Source organism: Rhipicephalus sanguineus, chromosome 11 (assembly GCF_013339695.2).
Source record: "Rhipicephalus sanguineus isolate Rsan-2018 chromosome 11, BIME_Rsan_1.4, whole genome shotgun sequence".
Taxonomy (NCBI): domain Eukaryota; kingdom Metazoa; phylum Arthropoda; class Arachnida; order Ixodida; family Ixodidae; genus Rhipicephalus; species Rhipicephalus sanguineus.
The window spans coordinates 117,148,978-117,169,872 of record NC_051186.1 but is presented as its reverse complement, the minus strand read 5'-3'; the positions used below and the strand labels follow the sequence as shown (position 1 = coordinate 117,169,872).

Genomic DNA, 20,895 nt, shown 5'->3' with positions numbered 1-20,895 from the left:
CGTAACAGAAGACACGCGAATTCACTAAATCCCCCTCTTTCTTTAGCAAATGCAATTACCTGTGTGTTTGTTTTTAAAGACGTGTTTTCGATAATTCATGGAATATATTGAGCTGTCAATCGGTTGCGCCGTTTCTGATGTTCAACGCTCGTTACTAAGTGGATAACGCTGTCGACTGATGGTCTTCCTTTTCGGAAACCACACATCGCTTCTGGCTATACCCCTTGCTTCTTCGCAAACCAATTTAACAGCACTAGAACCAGTATTTTCACGATTTTTCCTACACAAGTTGCGAGACCCACAGACCTGTACGAAAGCGTATCACGGGCAGACTTGCCTGGTTTAAGCAATGTCACGATTATTGTTTGTTTTCCAATGCACCGGCACAGCTCCAGAAGCCCAATTTAGAGTTATGTGGTATTAAAAAACGAACTTGCTCTCTTTGTTCGGTTAGTGCCTTAATTCTCTAGATGCGCTCTTGAGAGAATTCCTCTTGAGGTTTTGGACATTGCTGAAGCGACGTCATTCACGTGCGAAGTTCTCATCTACCAGGCGGTCGAGAAGACGCCAATTAAAAAATCACTCTGAGACTCCCAGGTGTCATTATTCGTCCACCAAAAAGCTTAAACAATCCATTTTCTTTTTCGTCGGACGCTAAGACGACGAAACACCATTTGCCAGCATACGTTCGCATGCAATCGTTGGAATTGTTTTTAAAGTATTTTGTGAACATCACCACTTGTTCTGCACGTTACGATGGTAGGCTATACGGAACGCGCCAAATCATGGAACTCCATAATTAACATACAGAAGTCCAGAGATGGATTCACTATCAAATACAACTGTTTTTCGTGATCACCTGCCGCCGCCCCGTCTTCATTGCATAAGCTTCACGCTTCCGGAAGCACAGTGTAGTTGAGCAGCACGCTCTCGCAAAGACGAAGTGAGCGCGCAGCTCCAAAGACGAAGCTTAGGTTAGTTTTACCTGTTGTGTTTACGCTAGCGACTCCACATTTTTGTGGCTCATGAGACATGTACGGCCTTTGCGTTAATACATTATTTACTAGAGCTCGAAATTTAACGCTCCTTATCCTGCGGCTTCGTTCCTTCGCTTTACTGTTCGTTTATTGCGACACAGGAGGACAGACGCCACCGCTGATGCGGAAGGCCAGCGGCCAAATTTCGTATTTTGCGAAGCAGAATATGCTTTCTCCTTAATAAACATTAATGACGCCATTCGATGGTAAAGTATTGTAGGCTCCCTTTAAGGCAAGACATGTTCACAATGCAGAAGTATCAACTCATTGTATGCGCAATGTACAGTATCTTGCTCTTTTTAGAACACTGCTACAGAGAACCGGAAAACAAATTACGCTAACATATGTGGGTACTGCAGGTGAAGGGGCTGACCACAACCGTTTAACAGCGGTGGTGTTGAGGTCGAGCTTCGTCCGGTGGTGCTCGCAAAACTCCGCCGAGCGATGATATCACCATGCATAGGCCCGAAACGCATTGGAAGAAAGAAACGAGGAGAGGAGAAGGGGAGTGAAGATAGGGAGGAGGAGATGGATGGATGGATGCGAAACTTTATTATAAGTAACGAAGGGCAGGGACGAGGAAAAACAAATTAAAACAAAATAGATTTATTTGGCGAGCTGGGAATCGAACTTGTGTTGACACGGTCCAAAGGCGAGTGGTCCAATCATTCGGCTATGTATGTACACTGGCAGAACAGGCGCTTATGAGAACTATGTGATTGCGACGCTATGGGTCAGCGAACGAGAAAAGGGTAGAGAGAAAGACAGAAAGAAAGAGACCGAGAGAAAGAAACACAGAAACAAAGACAAAGAACGAAATATAAAAATATAGACTGACTAGGAAAGAAAGAGAAACGAAGGCAACAAACGCCAGTTTCACGCCCAGGAAACCTAAGTAAGCAGCGGTGCTGGAAAGCAAGCGCTGCCGCCTGGTGAAAAAAGATTCAGTTCTGTATATTCGTTTGTCTTCCGCTTCTTATACAGCGAAAGTTGTTATGAGATCTCAACAGCTGAAGCTTTCGGCGCCGTAGTTGTCCGCCGCCGCCGGTGTCCGTGACCGATATCATGGTAAATAAGAAAAAAAAGAACGCCAGGCCTGCGCGCAAAGCGCAGCACACTTAGCGCGAAAGCTGAAAGAGCGCCATTTCTAGAGCCCATTGTAACCTCTCTTGTGGCTACTAATACAAGCACATCAGCAACGTACACACTACGGCACGAATCATATTTTTTTTCTTAAGTTCGATAGCACCCACCACGACAATCTTCGTCATTCTGCGGAGAAGCGAGGTACGATCAGTAAGCCATTATGTGCAGTTTGTGGATGCGACGGTTGATGACGATAAAGATTATGGCTGAGCCCTTTGTAATGGGTTGGAAGCTTTCAGCGACCACTAGATACGTATTTCACATTGTGTGACGCCCAGTCGTTATTTAACTCTCCCACCACGCTTTAAAACATACGCTAACGTGAGAAAGAGAGAGGGAATTAACTTTATTGAGACCCTGAGGAAAGGGGTCATGGGAGCAATATGGGCTTCCTTGCCAAGCAAAAGAAGTGCACTTGCGATGAATTCAGAACTACGCTGTAAATCATCATATTTTTAGGGGCGAAGCTGCTCTTAGTGTAACCTTGTCACGTCTCCGTTGTCCGGCGTAACCACCTTTGCAAACTGCCCACTACTTTGTCTTTTCAAACATCCCACTACGACCAATCACCGATCCTTAGCAAACTGCCCACTACTTCGTCTTTGCAAACATCCCACTACTATCCATCACCGATGCATTACTTCACCGACCATAAAGCCGTTATAATGAAGGGGGAATGGAAGCCACCTTTGCAAACTGCCCACTACTTCGTCTTTGCAAACATCTCACTACGACCCATCACCGATCCATCACTTCACCGACCATAAAGTCGTTATAATGAAGGGGGAACGGAAGCCACGTATAGCTACCACTTACGATTAATAAAATTTCTTGAATAAATATATACAGTGTTTGTCACGTCTTTGATGATGTACTGGCCTATCCCTTTGATTGCTGCTGGGCGAAACCACTGGAGATTTACGGTGTAACCATAATTGCTTCAGGAGCTTCGGCCAACCTCTTCCTCGTTCACCCGTGGATATGCTGTAAATTTTGTTTGCGAAGTAGGGAAGCAGCCACTATGCCACTTGTGTCACTCTGATGAGAACCTTGGTGCCTCCTAAGCAACCCTAAGGTTTTATGTGCATTTTGTTGATGCTGTGCCTGATGACGATGAAGAATTATGGCAGGGCCCTTTGTAATGGGCTAGACGCATTTAACAACCCACTCGTTGCGCAATTCGCATCGTGTGACGCCTTGTTATAGAATTCGCGTCATCTAAACATACCCAGGATAGAACGGGGGTTCGAACCAGGGCCCTCTGCCTGGGAAACCAGAATTCTACCTCAGAGCCATGTGGGTGCTTGAAACTGCTTTGCAAAAAGACCCTGTACAGGATTCATGTCGGCAAGGATCCACATTAGCATATGTAATGTAGCGTGGTGGAATAGCAAAATGACAACCAGGCGTCACACAACGCGAATTCTGTAACCAGGCGTCACACAATGCGAATAGCGTAACAAGGAGGTAGTTGAATGCTTCCAGTCCATTGCAAATAGCCCTGCCATAATTCTTCATCATCATCAGGCGTAGCATCAACAAAGTGCGCGTAATACCTCAAAGTTGTTTAGCAGGCACCACGGTTCTCAACAGAATGACGAAAATGGCATAGTGATTACTTCGCAAAAGTTATGATGATTATTAACGAATAGGGTTCCTCGTAAATGCACTTCTACTGGTTGCCAAGGCCATAAGATTCCCATGATCTATTTCCTAAGGTTCTCAATAGAGTTGGTGCTGTCTCTGTTTCTCGAGTTAATGTATGTCATATGGCGTGGTTGGCGAGCGAAATAACGACCATGCGTCACACAATGCGAATTATGTAACTTGTGTGTTGTTTAAAGCTTCCAACCCATTACAAAGGACTCAGTTATAATTCTTCATCGTCATCAGCCATCTTATCAACAAAGTGGACATAATGTCTTACAAATGGTACCTCGCTTCTCCGCAGAATGACGAAAAATGCCGTAGTGGGTGCTTCCCTTCGCCACAAAAATTATGCTTTGTGGCGTAGTGGGAAGGTTGCTAGTATACATATCTCAGTAGGCCGAAGAGAGTTTATAACGGGATTGCAGAGCGTATTATTTATAAACGGTTGTATGATTTTATTCAAGTTAAAAAGATTATCTCGAAACACCAGTTTGGCTTTCAATCTGGAAAATCAGTGGAATCTGCTCTACCGCAGGTAAAAGAAAAGATACTTAGTAATTGTGAACAGCGATATTTTACAGTGGGTATTTTTCTTGACTTTCGAAAAGCGTTTTTTTCGATCAAACACGAAATCTTGTTTCATAAGCGAACGACATATGGTATCCGTGGACTGGCCCTAACATTAATTGAGAGTTACCGCGAAGGCAGAATGCAATATACACAGCTTCATGAAATAAAATCAGACTTAGGTAACGTAAACTTCGGGGTCCCACAGGGATCTATTTTGGGTCATTTGCTGTTTCTTTTATATATAATGATATTGCTAACGATTGCTCCAGATCCAAATTCATTAGAACAGCTTGCTAATGTCTGGCTAAAGGAACTTCATACCTGGCTTATGTGAAAGAAATCAACTTAAACGTAAAGAAAACAGAGTACGTAATATTTCGTCCAAAAAATAAACCACTTCTTCATAACTTAAAATTGAGTATCAAAAAACGCCAGGCCTGCGCTGAAACCGCAGCACAGTCACAGCGAAAGCTGGAAGAGCGGCGTTTCTAGAGCCCGTTAAGCTCTCTTGGGGCTACAATACAAGTACACTAGAAAGGTACCCACTACGCCATAAAACACAATTTTTGTGAAGTTGGGAAGCACCTACTAAGCCAGTATTTGTCATTCTGCGGAGAAGCGAGGCACCAGCTACGCGTCTGTCAGGCATTATGTGCACTTTGTTTACGCGACGACTGATGACGATGAAGAATTATGGCTGAGCCCTTTGTAATGGGTTGGAATCTTTAAACGGCCCACCAGTTATGTAATTTGCATTGGGTGACGCCCGGTCGCTATTTCCCTCTCCCGTCATGCTGTATACGTTGACGTGGAAGAGAGACGGGGGGGGGGGGCGAAGAACTTTATTGGGACCCCGAGGTAATGGATCATGCGCTTATGGGCTTCCTTGGCAACCAATACAAGTGCACTTGCGAGGAACCCACTACGCTATAAATCATTGTAATCTTACTGAGACCCCGAGGAAGTGGATCATGCGCTTATGGGCTTCCTTGGCAACCAATACAAGTGCACTTGCGAGGAACCCACTACGCTATAAATAATTGTAATTTTTTAGAAGTAGGGCAGCAGGCACTGTGCCATTTTTCGTCATTCTACAGAGAGCGTTGGTACCTGCTAAACGCATGTAAGGGATTATGCGCAATTTGTTGATTCTGCGCCTGATGACGATGAAGAATTATGGCAGAGCCCTTTTGTAATGGGTTGGAAGCATTCAACAACCTACTCGTTGCGCAATTCGCAATTGTTTGACGCCTGGTTACAGAATTCGCGTTGTGCGACGCTTGGTGCTTATTTTAATCTTCTACCACGCTATATTGCATATGCTAATGTGGTTCCTTCCCGACATGAAGCCTGTATAGGACCTTTTTGCAAAGCAGTTTCAAGCACCGGCATGGCGCAGAGGTTGAATACTGGGCTCCCACGCAGAGGGCCCAGGTTCGAACCTCGTTCCATCCTGGAATTTTTCTTATTTCGTTTTTTTTCTTATTTCGAGCGATACTGGTTACGGACACCGGCGGCGGCGGCGGCGGACAACTGCGGCGCCAAAAACGGCCGGTGAAATGATCTCATAACAGCTTTCGCTGTAAAACACTATAATAATACCAGTCAGCTCTTGCCGATTATTGGGAGTCGTGTTTAGGTTTGACCTCAGCTGGCCCTTAAAATTATGTTCGTGCTAAGCTGTCTAGGTCTCTTGGTATGTTATACAGGCTAAAATATTTATTGCCGTTGCGTGTTAGAAAGCAATTGTTCTTCGCTTTGATTCATTCCCACCTAACATATTGTCATCTAGTATGGGGTACGTGCAACAAGACGGATGCTGAACGTGCTTGTTCTCTACAAAAAATGAGCCTAAAAATGATTTCTTCCCATCCTCCCCCATCAACTGACTCTCTGTATAAAACTCTGAACGTACCACCATTCTCAGAGTTATATCAGCTTTCTTTGGCAACAATGATTTTCCGCGAATTCAAACACGATCGTACCATGTTCTCAAAGAAATATCTAAACAGACAAGTGGTATATGACCTTCGCACTATTTCATTGACGGGATCAAGACGAAGAACTAATTATGGTACTAAAACTATAGATTATCAGATTATTTCATTGTTGAATGCATACCCATCCCTAATCGAATTGGCCAATCGGAACTCAAGGATGTCTCGTTTTAAAAAAAACAAGTAAAGCTACTTTTCCTGCCTCCTTGAAATACACAGTTCTTTTGCCATGAACGTGAAAATTATGTAATTTTGCATATTTGTATAACTTTATAAAATTGTTAAACCTGAACAATGTAAACATTGTATAATTTTTGTCCTATGTGTTTTTTAGTGTTCATGTTGTCTATATAAGCTGTACAATGAGCATTGTACTTATTTTCTCTGAACTGGCTCCTGCTGTCCGACGTGTAAGTCCGGGGTGAAGGCCTCGTCAGGAGACATACGAGTCTCCTTTGCCTTGCCTCGGGGACATATTCATGTTATGTAACTATGTCCGAAATAAACTGAAACTGAACTATTTAGAAATGCCGCTCTTCCAGCTTTTGCTGTGACTGTGCTGCGCTTTTCTCGCAGGTCTGGTGTATTCTTGTTTATTTTATGGCGGTCTATTATGTGTTTTTTTTTGCACTAATGTGTTTCATACCGCTTTCTTTATGTATACGTCTGTCACATATTTAGGTTTGCCAGGTAGCCTCCACATTTCTATTTTTCCAGAGGTGTTGTGCGCTAGAGCGCCCTGCAGCACTTCGTATTTCGCGTCAGTGTAACGCTCCAGAAACACGGGGTCCATAACCAGGCATGGCGTGCGACACAGTTACATAGTGCCGCTGCGTTTTGCAGTAAATAATGTTTTGAATTGAAAAAAAAAACCAAGTTCCCGCCGGAATCAAACCCCCGTACTCTCCAAGAGAATATGCCCGTCTACAGCAGAACCACACGTGTACTTGAATGTACCGTAGAATATAAGTTCATACGGCCCTGTTGCATTCCCCTGGGCGACGGACGAAGGAAAACGGCGCGTTCAGTGATTGTACTTCGGTATCCAAGGGACAGATGATCCTCAAATGATCCGACGTAGGCAGCCTCGCCGGTTGGCCGGTGTCTAAAAACCAACATTGCGCAGGTCAAACCACCTGAAATAAAGTGCAGCGAGATAGTGCGAAGTCCTCGGCGCCGTTCGCGAAAAGGAAATTGTTCCCCGCACCTTGTGCACATTACAAGCGATGACAAGCCTCAACAAAGGTTGTCATCGGCGGCAGCAATTTGCGGAAAGCAAATTTAAAGCCCTTTGAGGTCCGAAACCCTTTCCCACCTTCCGTCCGTTCTGGTCCGAAAGTAAACGACTGGAACTACAAGTAAAAGAAGTGTGCTTACTCTTTTACAGATGATGCTTAATATGGTGACAAAACGAACGCGTGAATCAACCGCGAAAGAAGTTGTACTGCAGGGCCCGACTACGGACCGCTGCGGCCGCGTTGCGTTGTCGGGCAGGGCCGACAACACACTACAAAGGGTTAATCGTGTGATGGTGCTGTGCAGCCCACGACACATCATGTTTTCATGAGTGGCGAACAATCTGCTGTCACGGGTACGGGCAAAACTGAAGAAATGAGCTCCCTTTTATTATCGTTATTTTGTGGAATATTGCTAAAAATGGGTACTCTTATATTGATAACCGAACAGGTTATCAAGATTCGACAGGCATTACACGATGGCAGTAAAAAAATCAGCGGAAATTCCAGAAATGCGTTCTATGGATCACGTGTTTTTACAAATATGCATAACTTCGGTAATTTTAAACACACCACTGCAATATTCGGAGCGTGGATTGACTCTCTAGCCGTTTGCGTTCATGGAAACCATAATAGTTGTCGGTTGAATCAAGAAAGAGTTATCAAGTGTTATAAATCAATCTAATTGGTAAAAAATCTTGTTGGTATGGTTAGTGTAAATAAAGGGTAATATTTGTCCACTTTCGATAATGACAAACGCCGGGTCGAGGTCTATCATTACGCATAAATAATTTCGATCTCATGTAAACTGAACTAATAAAACTTGAAGAACTGAAGTAAGTATTAATTTTTTATAAGTTTTACAAATGGCGCTAGAGTAATGTATTTGGTGCAGATTTTGAGAATGCATATACCTACTGGTCTTGGTGAAAAATTATATTGATACGATAATGGGCATCTGAGGTAAAAATGTAGAAATGTAATTGATAGTTCGGCAGATGCGGTGCGTCCATAACAAGAAAGGGAGGGGGGGGGGGCTGACAAGGCCAGTTTTTGGGTGACGGGGAACGTGAGAGGAAGGTAAGGAGTCGCTTGGCAGAAAACCGGTTTGTGATGCGCTTGAGTTTTTTGTTTAAGGGGGATTAGTGAAGTAGTAATTGTTCGAGGATAAGAAAAAAAACTAATATTTCTGCCACTCATAAGAGAGCACGGTTCAGCGTCGTTGGAGGGAAAGGAAATGGTAGTGAAATAAAATGAAGGAGAAAGAGAGGGCACCATCTTGAGAAATTGCGGTCTTTTGCATGTTGCTGAGGAGCAAGGGTGCTATTGCCCTGTGGCGTTTTTTGTGTCCTCCTGCCACGGCCGCGTACGTATTTCTTTTATTTGAGGGGGGGGGGGGGGGGGGGGGGAGGGCTGGAGGCGATATGACATCCCCGACCAGACAGGTGAAACTGTAAAAATTGTTTCCCTTCAAGTTCCGCAAGAGTTGCAGAGAGTAGTGTCTCTGTGTATAAATGAATGGATAAATAAATGGAGTGGACTTGGCGGCACCGACCAGGCAGCGATGCTTATTCCTGCTCTTTTTGTTGTGCAGATCGCGCTGTGGCCTAAATGCCTCTTGACCGGGGTACCTACGCATTTGCACGCAAACGGATCGACCCCAATGATCAACGTAGAAAGAACATCACGGACCGAACCCATTCCCGTGCCGACCAGCTTCTACGCACCTCAACAGCGCAACTACCACGTCGCAGATGCGACAACACTGACGCCAGCTAGCTGCGGACAGCATAAAAGCCTAGCCCATAACCCGAGGCACTTCAGTGGACTTGGCGGCACCGACCAGGCAGCGATGCTTATTCCTGCTCTTTTTGTTGTGCAGGTTAGTGACGATTACTCTGTTACCTCAGTAAGAGATGACGATGTAACCCTTATGGTGCTGCCGAGTCTACGCTTCCTTGTTTCATTGATTGCTGATTGCTATCATGTGTGTAAACTTTTGTTACTAACATCGGGTGATGTTGAGCTTAATCCTGGTCCGAGTTCTGATTCGGAATGCGATACGCGTCCTAACAGTGATATTTTAAAACAAATACTCAAAGAACAAACTAAAACAAATAAAACGTTAAAAGAACTAATGACTAATATAAAGAAGGTAGAAAGAACTGTGGATAATATGGAAACCAGGCTTGCTAAAATCGAAACGATATGGAACGACTTAAACACTGCGAAGAAAGATTGGCCGCGTATGAAAGTAACTACGACACCACGAAAGGTGAAATCGAAAACCTTGCACTGAAACTGGATGATTTAGAAAACAGGAGTAGACGCAATAACCTGATCATTTATGGTGTTACGGAAGGGCCTAACGAAAATGCCAACGTAATGGAACAGAAAGTGAAGGAAGACGTTCTGAAACGCACACTCGGCCTCGAAGTTAAAACCATCGAAAGAATTCATAGGATAGGCACCCGTAAAAATGACCGAGAAAGACCAATCATTCTACGTTTGTATGACTATAGCGAAAAAAACAAAATTCTGTCTAGCTGTTACAAACTCAAGGGTACGCCCCTATCCATTTCCGAGGATTTTTCTAAAAGAGTAAGAGACATGCGCGCGCACTTATGGCACTCAGCAGCAAGCGAAAGGGCTAAGGGAGCAAAAGTTAAACTATTGTTCGATAAACTGAACGTCGATGGCAAGATTTATATATGGGACCCGGTAAAGAATGCTAGAACAGACATATCTCAGAAAGCAGGCCCACCGCGAAACATCCCGTCAACTTCAACTGCGCATAATAAGCCTACAAATAAGAAGAAATCCAAATGACAGCCATGTAATAAAACACTTAGAATTCTTTCCTCTAATGCCAGAAGTGTGCAAAACAAATTTGATCAATTAGAGAGCCTCATCCTGTCCTACGAACCTCACGTTCTAATAATAACAGAAACTTGGCTCCACTCTGGAGTACGTGACTCAGAAGTTGTCCCTAATACATACAGATTGTTCCGTAGGGACAGAGAGTCAAGAGGCGGCGGTGTAGCGGTAGCAATTAAAAAGAATATCAGATCCTTAGAACTCGATGGCATTCCTGACCATGAAAGCATTTGGTGCAAGTTAACATATTGCAATAAAAGTATAACCATAGGAGGGATATATATGCCTCCAAACGCGGCACCTGACTACATCGAAGTGATTCACGATCATCTTTCAAAGCATACAAACTCCAAGTCAAAAATAATTCTTGCCGGGGACTTTAACCTTCCCGGAATAAACTGGAGCAATAATTCACATGATGGTCGTGACGTCACGAGTTCAGAATTGCTTCTTGACGTGGCTTTCGCGTTTTCACTGAATCAACTAGTGACTGATAACACTAGGATCACTTAAACGTCGTCGTCTTTGCTTGACCTAGCGTTTCTAAGTAGCACATTAGAAGGTTCTTCTGTGTCCATCGAGAATGGCATTTCAGACCACAAAGTGATTTATTTAACTTGTCCCATTACTTACACGCGGAAATACAAAAAGCCACTATCTACTTACTTTAAAGATTACACCCGTGCAAATGATCGTGCTGTACTACGTTTCCTAAAAACACAGTTCTGTGAATTCACCGAGCTAACAGATGTGGAAGAACTCTGGACACGTTTTAAAGACATTGTCAACTATTGCGAACATACCTTCATTCCGAATAAAAAGAAACGCATCAACCGAGAATACCCTTGGATAACTCGTGAAATAATTCAACTGAAAAGGCAAATAAAACGACGGCGGAAAAAGGGAAACAAGAGCAACGCATCCGATCTTATCGGAGCCTTGAAACACAAAATGTTTGAAGCAAAAGCTCATTTCTTTAACACTACGTTACCATCATTTATGACCCACAGTCCCCACAAATTCTGGCGATACTTGTCAGATGAACGAGATTCAATCTCGCAAATTAAGTATTCAGAACAAGTTATTAGGAAACCAGAACAAATCGCTAATGAAATGAATGAGTTCTTCCAATCAGTTTTTACGAAACATGCCACTAACGCGGTACTACACCCCTATGTTGTGAAAGTACCCATGGAAGAATTAATTGTATCTGAAGAAGGCATACTTGCTCTGCTACTCAAGCTTAATCTGAAAAAATCAACTGGTCCCGATAAAATTACTAACTCATTTTTATGCCGGTATGCGCAATGGACATCTAAATATCTTTTTAAAATATACACGTTATCTCTACACACTTCGGAATTACCAGACGACTGGCGCAACGCTACAGTAGTCCCTATACACAAATCAGGCTCAAAGCTAGAAATAAGTAACTACCGCCCAGTGTCGCTTACGAGCTCGTGCTGTAAAATATTAGAGCATATAATTTTCAAGTCCATAATAACTCATTTAGAAACAAATGAGCTCCTTTACAAACATCAACATGGTTTCAGATCAGGTCTCTCAACTACAACCCAATTAGCTGAATTAACTCACGACATAGCCAATGCAATTAACGAGAACAGTCAGTTAGATGCCGTTTTCTTAGACTTTTCTAAAGCGTTTGACGTTGTTCCACACAAGGATTTAATAACAAAGCTATCGGCCTTTGGTATTGATGATAAAATAGTAGCCTGGATTAACAGTTTTTTAACTAAACGGAAACAGAGGGTAACAATCGACAACCATCTATCGCAACCGCTTGATGTTTACTCTGGAGTACCTCAGGGATCGGTTCTTGCTCCACTTTTGTTTTTAATGTTTATTAACGACATTCAATTTTCTGTTAATAACCCTGTTCAAATGCGACTATTCGCCGACGACTGTGTCGTGTACACAGTCGTACACAATTCAGACGATCAAGTTAATCTGAACAATTCATTGCAAATGATTTATTCCTGGTGCAATACTTGGGGCATGAAATTAAACACAACCAAAACTCATTTCATTTCATTCACAAATAAGACCAACCCCCTTAACTTTACATATACTATAGGAAACACAACTATCGACAAAAGTGACCAAGTAAAATACTTAGGCGTTACTCTCTCATCGAACCTCAACTGGGAACCACATGTTTTAGCCATATGTAGTAAAGCCGAGAGGAAGCTATCCTTCCTGAGGAGAAAATTGCGCACTGCACCACCACACCTTAAACTTAATGCATACAAAACACTAATTATACCATGTTTAGAGTACGCCGATCTCATCTGGAGTCCACATCAAAAGCATCTCATTAATAAAATAGAAAGAATACAAAAATTGGCAGTTAGATTTGTATATTCTGACTTCTCGAGGCAATCCAGTTCTGCTGGCTTGCTCGCAAGGGCAAATTTAAAACCTCTTTGGCATCGCAGAATTATCTCGCGACTAAAATTTCTATACCAATTATATCATGGTCAATTCCGCATATCACGATCTCATTACCTGCTAGACCCGCCTAAACACTCATTGCGACTGAACCATTCCAAGTCAATCCACCAACCTTTCAGTCGTGTTAACGCTCACAAACATTCCCTTTTTCCGTCAGCTATCCATCATTGGAATCAACTAGATAACAATATTGTGTGCTGTAACACCATTCAATCTTTTATGAACATAATACAGTGTGTCGAGTTTGAATTGTGATCTGTCGGCATTGCACTTTCTTGTTATTTCGTTATGTATTTTCTTTCGATGTTTAGTTTGTATTCTTGTATCCGCTCCTGCATGGGCCGTGAAAAGCCTGCAGTATGTTCAAATAAAAAAAAATAAAACAAAACATTTCTTTGTATCTCTCTCTCACGAACAGTGATCGAAGCTGGGACATCAATTTTACCTGGACAATGACACTATGTTAGCGCGTGAACAAAACAGGAGAAAAACATTCCTCGAATCCTGGCTCACATGTCGTGACTCCTCGGCGTGCAACCCCATCTGTGGCCTCCTGCCGGGCGTTTTCAAGAACTCATGTGTCCAGTAGACTCATCGAACTTTCCTCATTCCTGCCAGTGTATAGTGAAAGTGCGATTTGCATAGGTGGCGTAATGTTTGTACTCTTAAATGGTAATTTGTTTTGTTAAAGTCGGTGTATATTTTATTTTAATTTATGCTTGAGGCTGTTCTTTTGGAAACTATACATGCTCACGCAATAACTATCTTGAAAAATGAACCGATGCTTTTTTTAAGGAGCGGCCGTAAGCAAGCATACAAACTGTAAGCGCCTAATATGCAGAAAGTACGGTGGTAAGCGCGCCATAAGATGCCACCGTAATAATCGGCAATAGGGGTAAGGCGGGGCGTGACGCGGCAAAAAAATATGAAAATAGTGAACATTTTTTTTATTTCAGTCCTTCCCATAAAACATCATTGCAGGAACTTTCTTTTGGGTACAAGGTATGTGCTACATAAATATGGCAATGTTGCAACTGTTCAAAAGGTTATTTTAGGAAGGAACAAAAATGCACATGTCTCATTTTGCCCCAACCTGCGCGGCAACACGAGACGCTGCGTGAGGCAAATTTTAGACAACGTGAAAAGTTTTTATCCTTTCAGTTCTTGCAGTAGAAGCACTTCAAATTCACTCCGTGTGCCCCCACGCACCTTCATGCGCCATGTATTTGCACTCCACGCATTCAGTCCAGACAGAACCCGGCGCTGTGTTGCTCCGAAACTCCTGAAAAACATTCAGTGCTTTTTTCATATCGTTTTCCTCCCAGGAAACTATACATGACATTCACTTTCACGTCCGCACCACCCTTAACAAAAATATCATATATAATGAGCTTAAATAAATGGTTCACTTAATAAGATGCTGTTAAGGCAACTCAATGCCTTTTTGTCCCGTTTTGCCCCGTTCGCATGCCCGAATTAAAAATTTTGGCCTTTGGCCAACGGCACCAAATGAACTAAACTTTTGTTGGCATGTAGCTAGTAGTATAAAGTAAGAGCATAAATACTTACGTTGTTGTACTAATGCCGGAGTGCAGAGATCCGAAAATTTGGCCAAGCAGAATTTCGCCCCTTTTTTGCGGGTCACGAACACACTGATATCAGCCGCACAATTTTTCCCGCGCGAACGCTGTGAGCAATCATCAACGTTTACACAAAAATGTCCAAAACTACCGGCACCTATCACTGAAATAAGGAAAAAAAAGAAAAGGTATTTTTTGCATTAGCTACAGAAAGCGGGAAAGTCAAAATATCGCGTTTTGCCCCGCGTCTCATTTTGCCCCGCCTTACCCTAATATTAATAGAACAAGCAAGTTAATCGAGAGAGAGGTTTTCGCTAATATTCGCTCATTTTAGAGAAAAAATGGTTTCGACAGGCTCAGCTGAAGTAAGAGGTATCAATTTAGAAATATAGGGAAAAGTTTCATGCGTTTTGCACTTAGTCCGCGGAGAAAAGGTGTGTTTTTATGAGGTAGCTTCTGGCTGTCACCAGAGTACCACATCATCACGTTCCTGGGGCCTGGTTCTTCATATTGAGCGCTCGTCCTGTCTTCTTCGTATGGTCCATCTAAATAGCGCTGCTCTGTCAAATATTGTTGTTAATTTTGATATTGCCTATGCTGTAAAAACCTGGGTGTTCTCATAGAATGGCACCCTTTATGGAATTTAATGAGTGTCTGTGGCGTCACTGACCTAAATTTTCGGTCCTTTGGCAATGTTTACAGTCCTCATCTATTAATTACTTTGCGAAATTATGTAGGAAGCAATAAGGTGAAACCTTGCGCCTTCGATAAATCTGATGGATGGCCCTTCGTGGATGGTGAACAGTTGTTCCCGGTGACTAGGCTTCCTTCGCTTGGTGTGCATCCTTCTACAGCATTCTGGGCTTCATTGCATCACGCTGCGCTTAAAACTTGAGCGCTGCTGATTTCACGTGATCAGTCTTCCCCTGGTTTGTTTTTAACGCAATAGCGTTAAGAGCTCGTTTCTCAGAAATCCCGGTGCCGGTGTCGTTGGTTGTGAACGAAAAAATGAGTAAGACGCAAAGAAAACAAACAATAAGCACAACTTCGGCTCGAGTGCGAATTGAACCCAGGCCGTCTGCGTGGCAAGCAGGTGTTCTACCCCGGAGCAACGGTATTGTTTGAAACTGCTTGGGGAAAAACAATATATCCATACTATGCAGTGGAAGGAGTCTCCTTAGCGCATGTAATATTGCGTATTAGAAGTTACCCAGAATCGCGCCGCGCGAGAACACATACGGATTGCGCCAGAACTCGGTGGTTTAAAGGTCCGCCCTTTACAAAGCGCTCAGAATAATTTATTCATCATCAGCTGCAAAAGCATCAACAAAGTGAGCAGCTGCGCAGCTTCTCGTGTTGCCTTACGGACGCGTAGTACGCCCTTTGCTGATTCGGAAAAATAAGAATTATAGCACAGTGGGCACTAACAGCTCTGCTTGCACTAGGCATTCTAGGATACTTTTAAACGGCCAATGCTACGAGCACAGTCCATCGTTTCCCCACGGCATGGTTGAGGCATGCACCGCGAACCGAAGCCAGGCTCACAATTGAGATGGCGATGAGCACGGGCCCGAATACGCTGTCTCGTTGTACTCTTGAAGGCGAAGCTGAAGCGTCCGCCAAATTTTTTGGTGACTTTTGTATCCTTGTTTCTTCTTGTAATCCCTTCCCTAATGCTGGGTCACCAAGTGAAAACAACCTATTGTGAATAAATCAAATCAAAAGAAGTCAAACGTTTGCTTGTATTTCATCTGCTAGAAGTCTGTGGAAATAAAGACACATTGACTCTGCAGGGCTTGCATGAGAATTTTTTCATGTAAACACCGCGTGACACGATCAGCGTAGAGTGAATGAACTCTGACAGGGGGGAGCAAATAATAAAAAATAGTGATCCCGATGCATCTTACTGAAATACCGTCCGGACGGAGTAAAGAAAATCGTAAAAAAATAGCAGTTTTGCCTCAAGTGCGAAGCTATGAATGCGATAGCAAGAAGTTGGAATAGCAAGAAATTGGCCACTAAAGCAAAGCTTCATTTGGGTCTAGTGGTACATATCGTGAGGCTAAAATTACAGCGCAGACGCACTTCTTTGTTCTTACTTATTCTTTACTTCTTTGCCCCTGTGCCCATCCGAAATGATTTCATGTCTTCGCGTATCTAATACACTATCATCCTTGTTACTCGTTTTGGTTTAGAGCTACGAGCTCTGTTAGAAAAGTATGCGACATTTGGTGGAAGAAAAAAAAAACTGGCATAATTGGATCGTTGGAAACCTAATCCCCCTCAAAGTAATCCCCTTGGGACTCCACGCACTTCTCCCAGCGGTGTTCCCATTGTTGGAAGCATTCTGAGAAGGCCTCTTTCGGAATGGAGTTTAGCTCAGCTGTCGTTGCAGCCATAATGTCCTCCCTTATCTGAAATCGCTCTCCTTTGAATGTCCTCTCGAGTTTGGGAAACAGCCAGAAGTCGCAGGGGGCTATATCAGCAGAGTAAGGAGCCTGTTGAACTACAGGAGTCTGACGTTTCGCAAAAAAAAAAAGAAATCTGAACCAAGTGTGAGGAATGTGCTGGAGCATTGTCGTGATGGATGCGCCAGTTTCCTGTTGACCACAACTGAGGTCTCTTGCGCCGCACAGCATCACGTATGCGACGGAGGACATCCCTGTAGCACTCTTTGGTGATTGTTTGACCCTGTGGTGCGTACTCGTGGTGTGCCACACCACGGGAGTCAAAGAAAGCACTCAGCATCACTTTGACGTTGATGCGCACTTGGCGGGCCTTCTTTGGTTTTGGTAACGTGGAATGCTTCCACTGTGACGACTGGCATTTGGTTTCCGGGTCGTACCCGTACACCCAAGACTCGTCACCAGTGATAATGGTGTTCATGAAGTTAGGGTCACTGCTTGTGAAATCCAGCATGTCCTGTGAGACTTCAACACGAAGTTGCTTTTGCTCCACCGTGAGCAGTTTCGGCACGAATTTCGCCGCAGCTCTCTTCATGGCCAAATCTTCGGTCATAATCGAATGTGCAGAGAAAGTGCTGATGCCCACTTCTTCCGCAATTTCCCGGATAGTCACATGACGGTCCCGCATCACCACACCGTTCACTTCGGCGATGACCTGGTCATTTCGGCATGTTGATAGCCGACCGGAGCGTGGCTCGCTCTCCACCGATGTGCGGCCGTCTTTAAACCGGTTGTACCACTTCTTAATCTGTGTGCGGCTCATAGCGTCGTCACCGAAAGCCGTCTTGATCTTCCCAATGGTTTCCACTTGGCTGTCGCCCAGTTTCTGGCAAGATTTGATGCAGTAGCGCTGCTCCAGTCGCTTCGTCATTTTCCTTGCAATGAAAAACCGACGAGAGCACTGCGCACGACCTCAGTCAAACGCTGCGTCCCAGCGACTGACGCTATTGGCAGGCGGGTAAAAATTCACGCATGCGCACGAAGGCTCAAGGTCGGCTGATGCAAGCGCGCTTCTTTCAAATGCGTCAGGTGCTCGCAAAAAAAAAATAAGGTCGGATACTTTTCCTGCGCATGTGCGGTAAGTTTCCTTGGGCTTAGATATGCAGCGGAGTATGAAATAATAAATCATTTGTTAGCCAGCGTTTGTGTCGTACGTTTCTTTTCTTCGTGGGGTATTGCACGTTTGCGCTGTAATTTTAGCCGCAGCATTCTGGTCACGGTGTAAGATATATGCCGTGATTCTGGCTCAGCTGTCTCTTTTTAGGAGGTGGCTCGCAAGATTCTGAAGCTGGGGCAAAGTCCCGCGCCGTAAGCGTAACCTTAGTTCCAGAGGCGACTGCTACATGCGCAGCTCGCGCGAAGAGAAGCCTTCTTCCTCTTGTTCTTTGAGAGCTTTGATGACGATAATAACGCAGGCAAAACCACATATAGCATAACCTACTGCATCAAGCGGCGCTCGCTCCACTCCGGCAGTGCGCTTCGATAATAATAGAGGATTTTAGTCTGTCCGGTACACCGCTATACGCAAAATGCTTTGCGTGTACCGGAATACCGGGTGTGAACAGCGCATGCGCACGCCCGGCAAACATGGCCGCGCCGCCGAAAGCGATTGCCGTCCACTTCGAATCTATCAAGGAGCCGTCGCGCGCTTGTCGCTCGTTATTTCCGAACTGATGCTTTTATTTGCTTTATATTCACGTTCGTAAGCTTCGACAGCAAAGTATTCGTGCCGATACGGCACCGTTTTGGAGAGCCATACTCAAATAATCAATGTGTAGGCTTAGCGAGTGACAATCCCATAATCTCGAAGGACATACATTATGTGTTTGTTAGTTGTTTTTATCCTCCATAGCTGGCGCCACTTGACGTGGCGGCAGCTACGGCACACGCTATCCGGTATTAGGGCGTTACCGGAATACCGGACAGGCTAAGATCCTCTAATAACATAAACGAAGAAGACAAGGCGGCGGAGCGGAGGGCTCGCAAGGTAGCAGCAGCGTGGGATCGGCGGCAAGAGAACCTCTAAGAGGAACGGGCGTGGGATGCAGCGACCAAGCGCCGAAAGCAGTCGCTACCTGAAGTTGGTGGCGCCGACGCGTGCTTCAAGCGCGATTTCCTCGACCACACGTTCGGCCACAGCTGCAAGTTATGCGACCGCTTTGGTTCGACAACAACCTGGTCACATTCGCTAAAATAAAAACGTGTGCCGTCTTTATATGACAGCACAGGAATTCTACGGAGCATTCACAGTTTTCCCGATTATCTCCAAGTCATCTCCTCAATGATCATTCACTTCGTGGTTATGGCGTGATTTTTCCTCCCTATGGCATAAGCCTACAATCATGGAGGAAAAAAAAGTTAGGAGGGAGCGCCCCAGCTTACACAAGCCAACCTCCTCTGAAGCCGCTCTCTCGTCGTTTCTCCTTGCCGTCTTGGTCTTCTTTGCGTTGCCTGCTGGTAAGTGAGCCTTCTTTGGTTCTCGGTAGGTTCTAGTTGGCACCGGGCTAGAAGCACGCTGACAAGGGTCGGCCGTCTGCCGCGGTGAGCTTGGTGCGTCGAGGTCAATGTGCATTGATTTCGGTGCCTCGTTCCCTAGACGCTGCTTGTCGTACTTATTGATCCTGCCGATTTGAAACAGCTTTTTCGCCCTCACTTTTAAAAACGGGCATAAAATCACACACGCGTACAGGATCAGCGCGAGTAACGGGCGACGCTCGTGCACCTCAACATAGAGCACCTCATGATATGTGCATTCCGGGTGCGTCTTGCCTGCACGATGATTCGAACAAGAACGTTGCGGCTGGTTGTGGCAAATAGAGATGACCACAGGCGACAGAGAGTCCAATGTGCCACGGACGCACTCGCGAAATAATGCAAGCTGCGGGAGCCAGGACGTATATATCGCCCGCAATGATGCCTTCACGGAGGAACAAAAAAAAAAAGATACGACGCAGCCATCGACGCCGCCATGGAAGAAAATGCACGGGTTAATGGCCTCAGAGACTCGCTACGCGTAAAGCTCACCGCTTGCCTATCACGTGGGGATGCTCATTTCCCAGCATGCCCCTGTTTCATTTTTTTTTGCCTGAGCTTCAAAATGTTTTATTCCTCCATGCCTACATTAGCCAAAGCGTACCCATTAGCTCGCGCCCCCGCGATCCACAGGACGCTTTTCTTTTTTTTCGGCTGACTGGCCATGAGTTCCGCACCGCTACAATCCAAAAATAGAAAACTAGTGAGGGTCGACAGCGATACGATGGAAACGCAGTGCGGCAACGATGCAGCATGGGAGCGTCTCTGATGATTTTAATTTTGCCGCGTGGCGCCCCGTGCGTTTCACCTAATGGCGCGTGCGTTTGTATTTTGCCATTAGTACCCTGGAGAACGGATGAGGCAAGGTGTAATTGTGTAAGGCAGCGCGCTGCGGAGCGAGGTTTCTTAGGTTCGAATCCTCGGACGCGCGCTTCGGAATTTGTTCTTCTAAATTATTTTTGTTTGTGGAGTTTGTGGATATATCGATATATATACATATCCGGGACTTTACGACGACGGCAAGAAACAGCCGAGAGTGTCCATGTAATTGCTATCGCAAAATTACTTCGGAAGTGCCATGCAAAAACTCAGATAGCAGGAGTGAAGGAACAGTGAAAAGTACTCCGAAGGTGCCACGGAGTCATTGCAGCCAGCCGTACTGAAAGAACACGAGAAGATACTACGAAGGTGCCACGCAAGAACGCCGGCCCGCCAAAGTGAAAATGGGCGAAAAATACTCTGGATGCGTCACTCAGTAACTCTAGCCAGCCGGAGTAAAACCTTTCCTCCAGAAGTCCGGAGTATTAAAGAGTCCCAATTCGGAGGGGGTCGAT

The 20,895-nt window shown here is 44.6% G+C and overlaps 1 protein-coding gene across 1 annotated transcript; it reads right to left on the bottom strand.

Moving 5' to 3' along the window:
* Nucleotides 1-16,837: 16,837 nt before the first annotated feature.
* On the bottom strand, nucleotides 16,838-17,937 carry LOC119374000 (protein GVQW3-like). The gene is made up of 2 exons (XM_037644061.2): nucleotides 17,156-17,937; nucleotides 16,838-17,040 (listed from the first exon to the last, which is right to left on the bottom strand). The coding sequence occupies exons 1-2, from the start codon at nucleotides 17,898-17,900 to the stop codon at nucleotides 16,838-16,840; spliced, it is 948 nt and encodes a 315-aa protein (XP_037499989.2). The 5' UTR covers nucleotides 17,901-17,937.
* Between the last annotated feature and the right edge of the window lie 2,958 nt (nucleotides 17,938-20,895).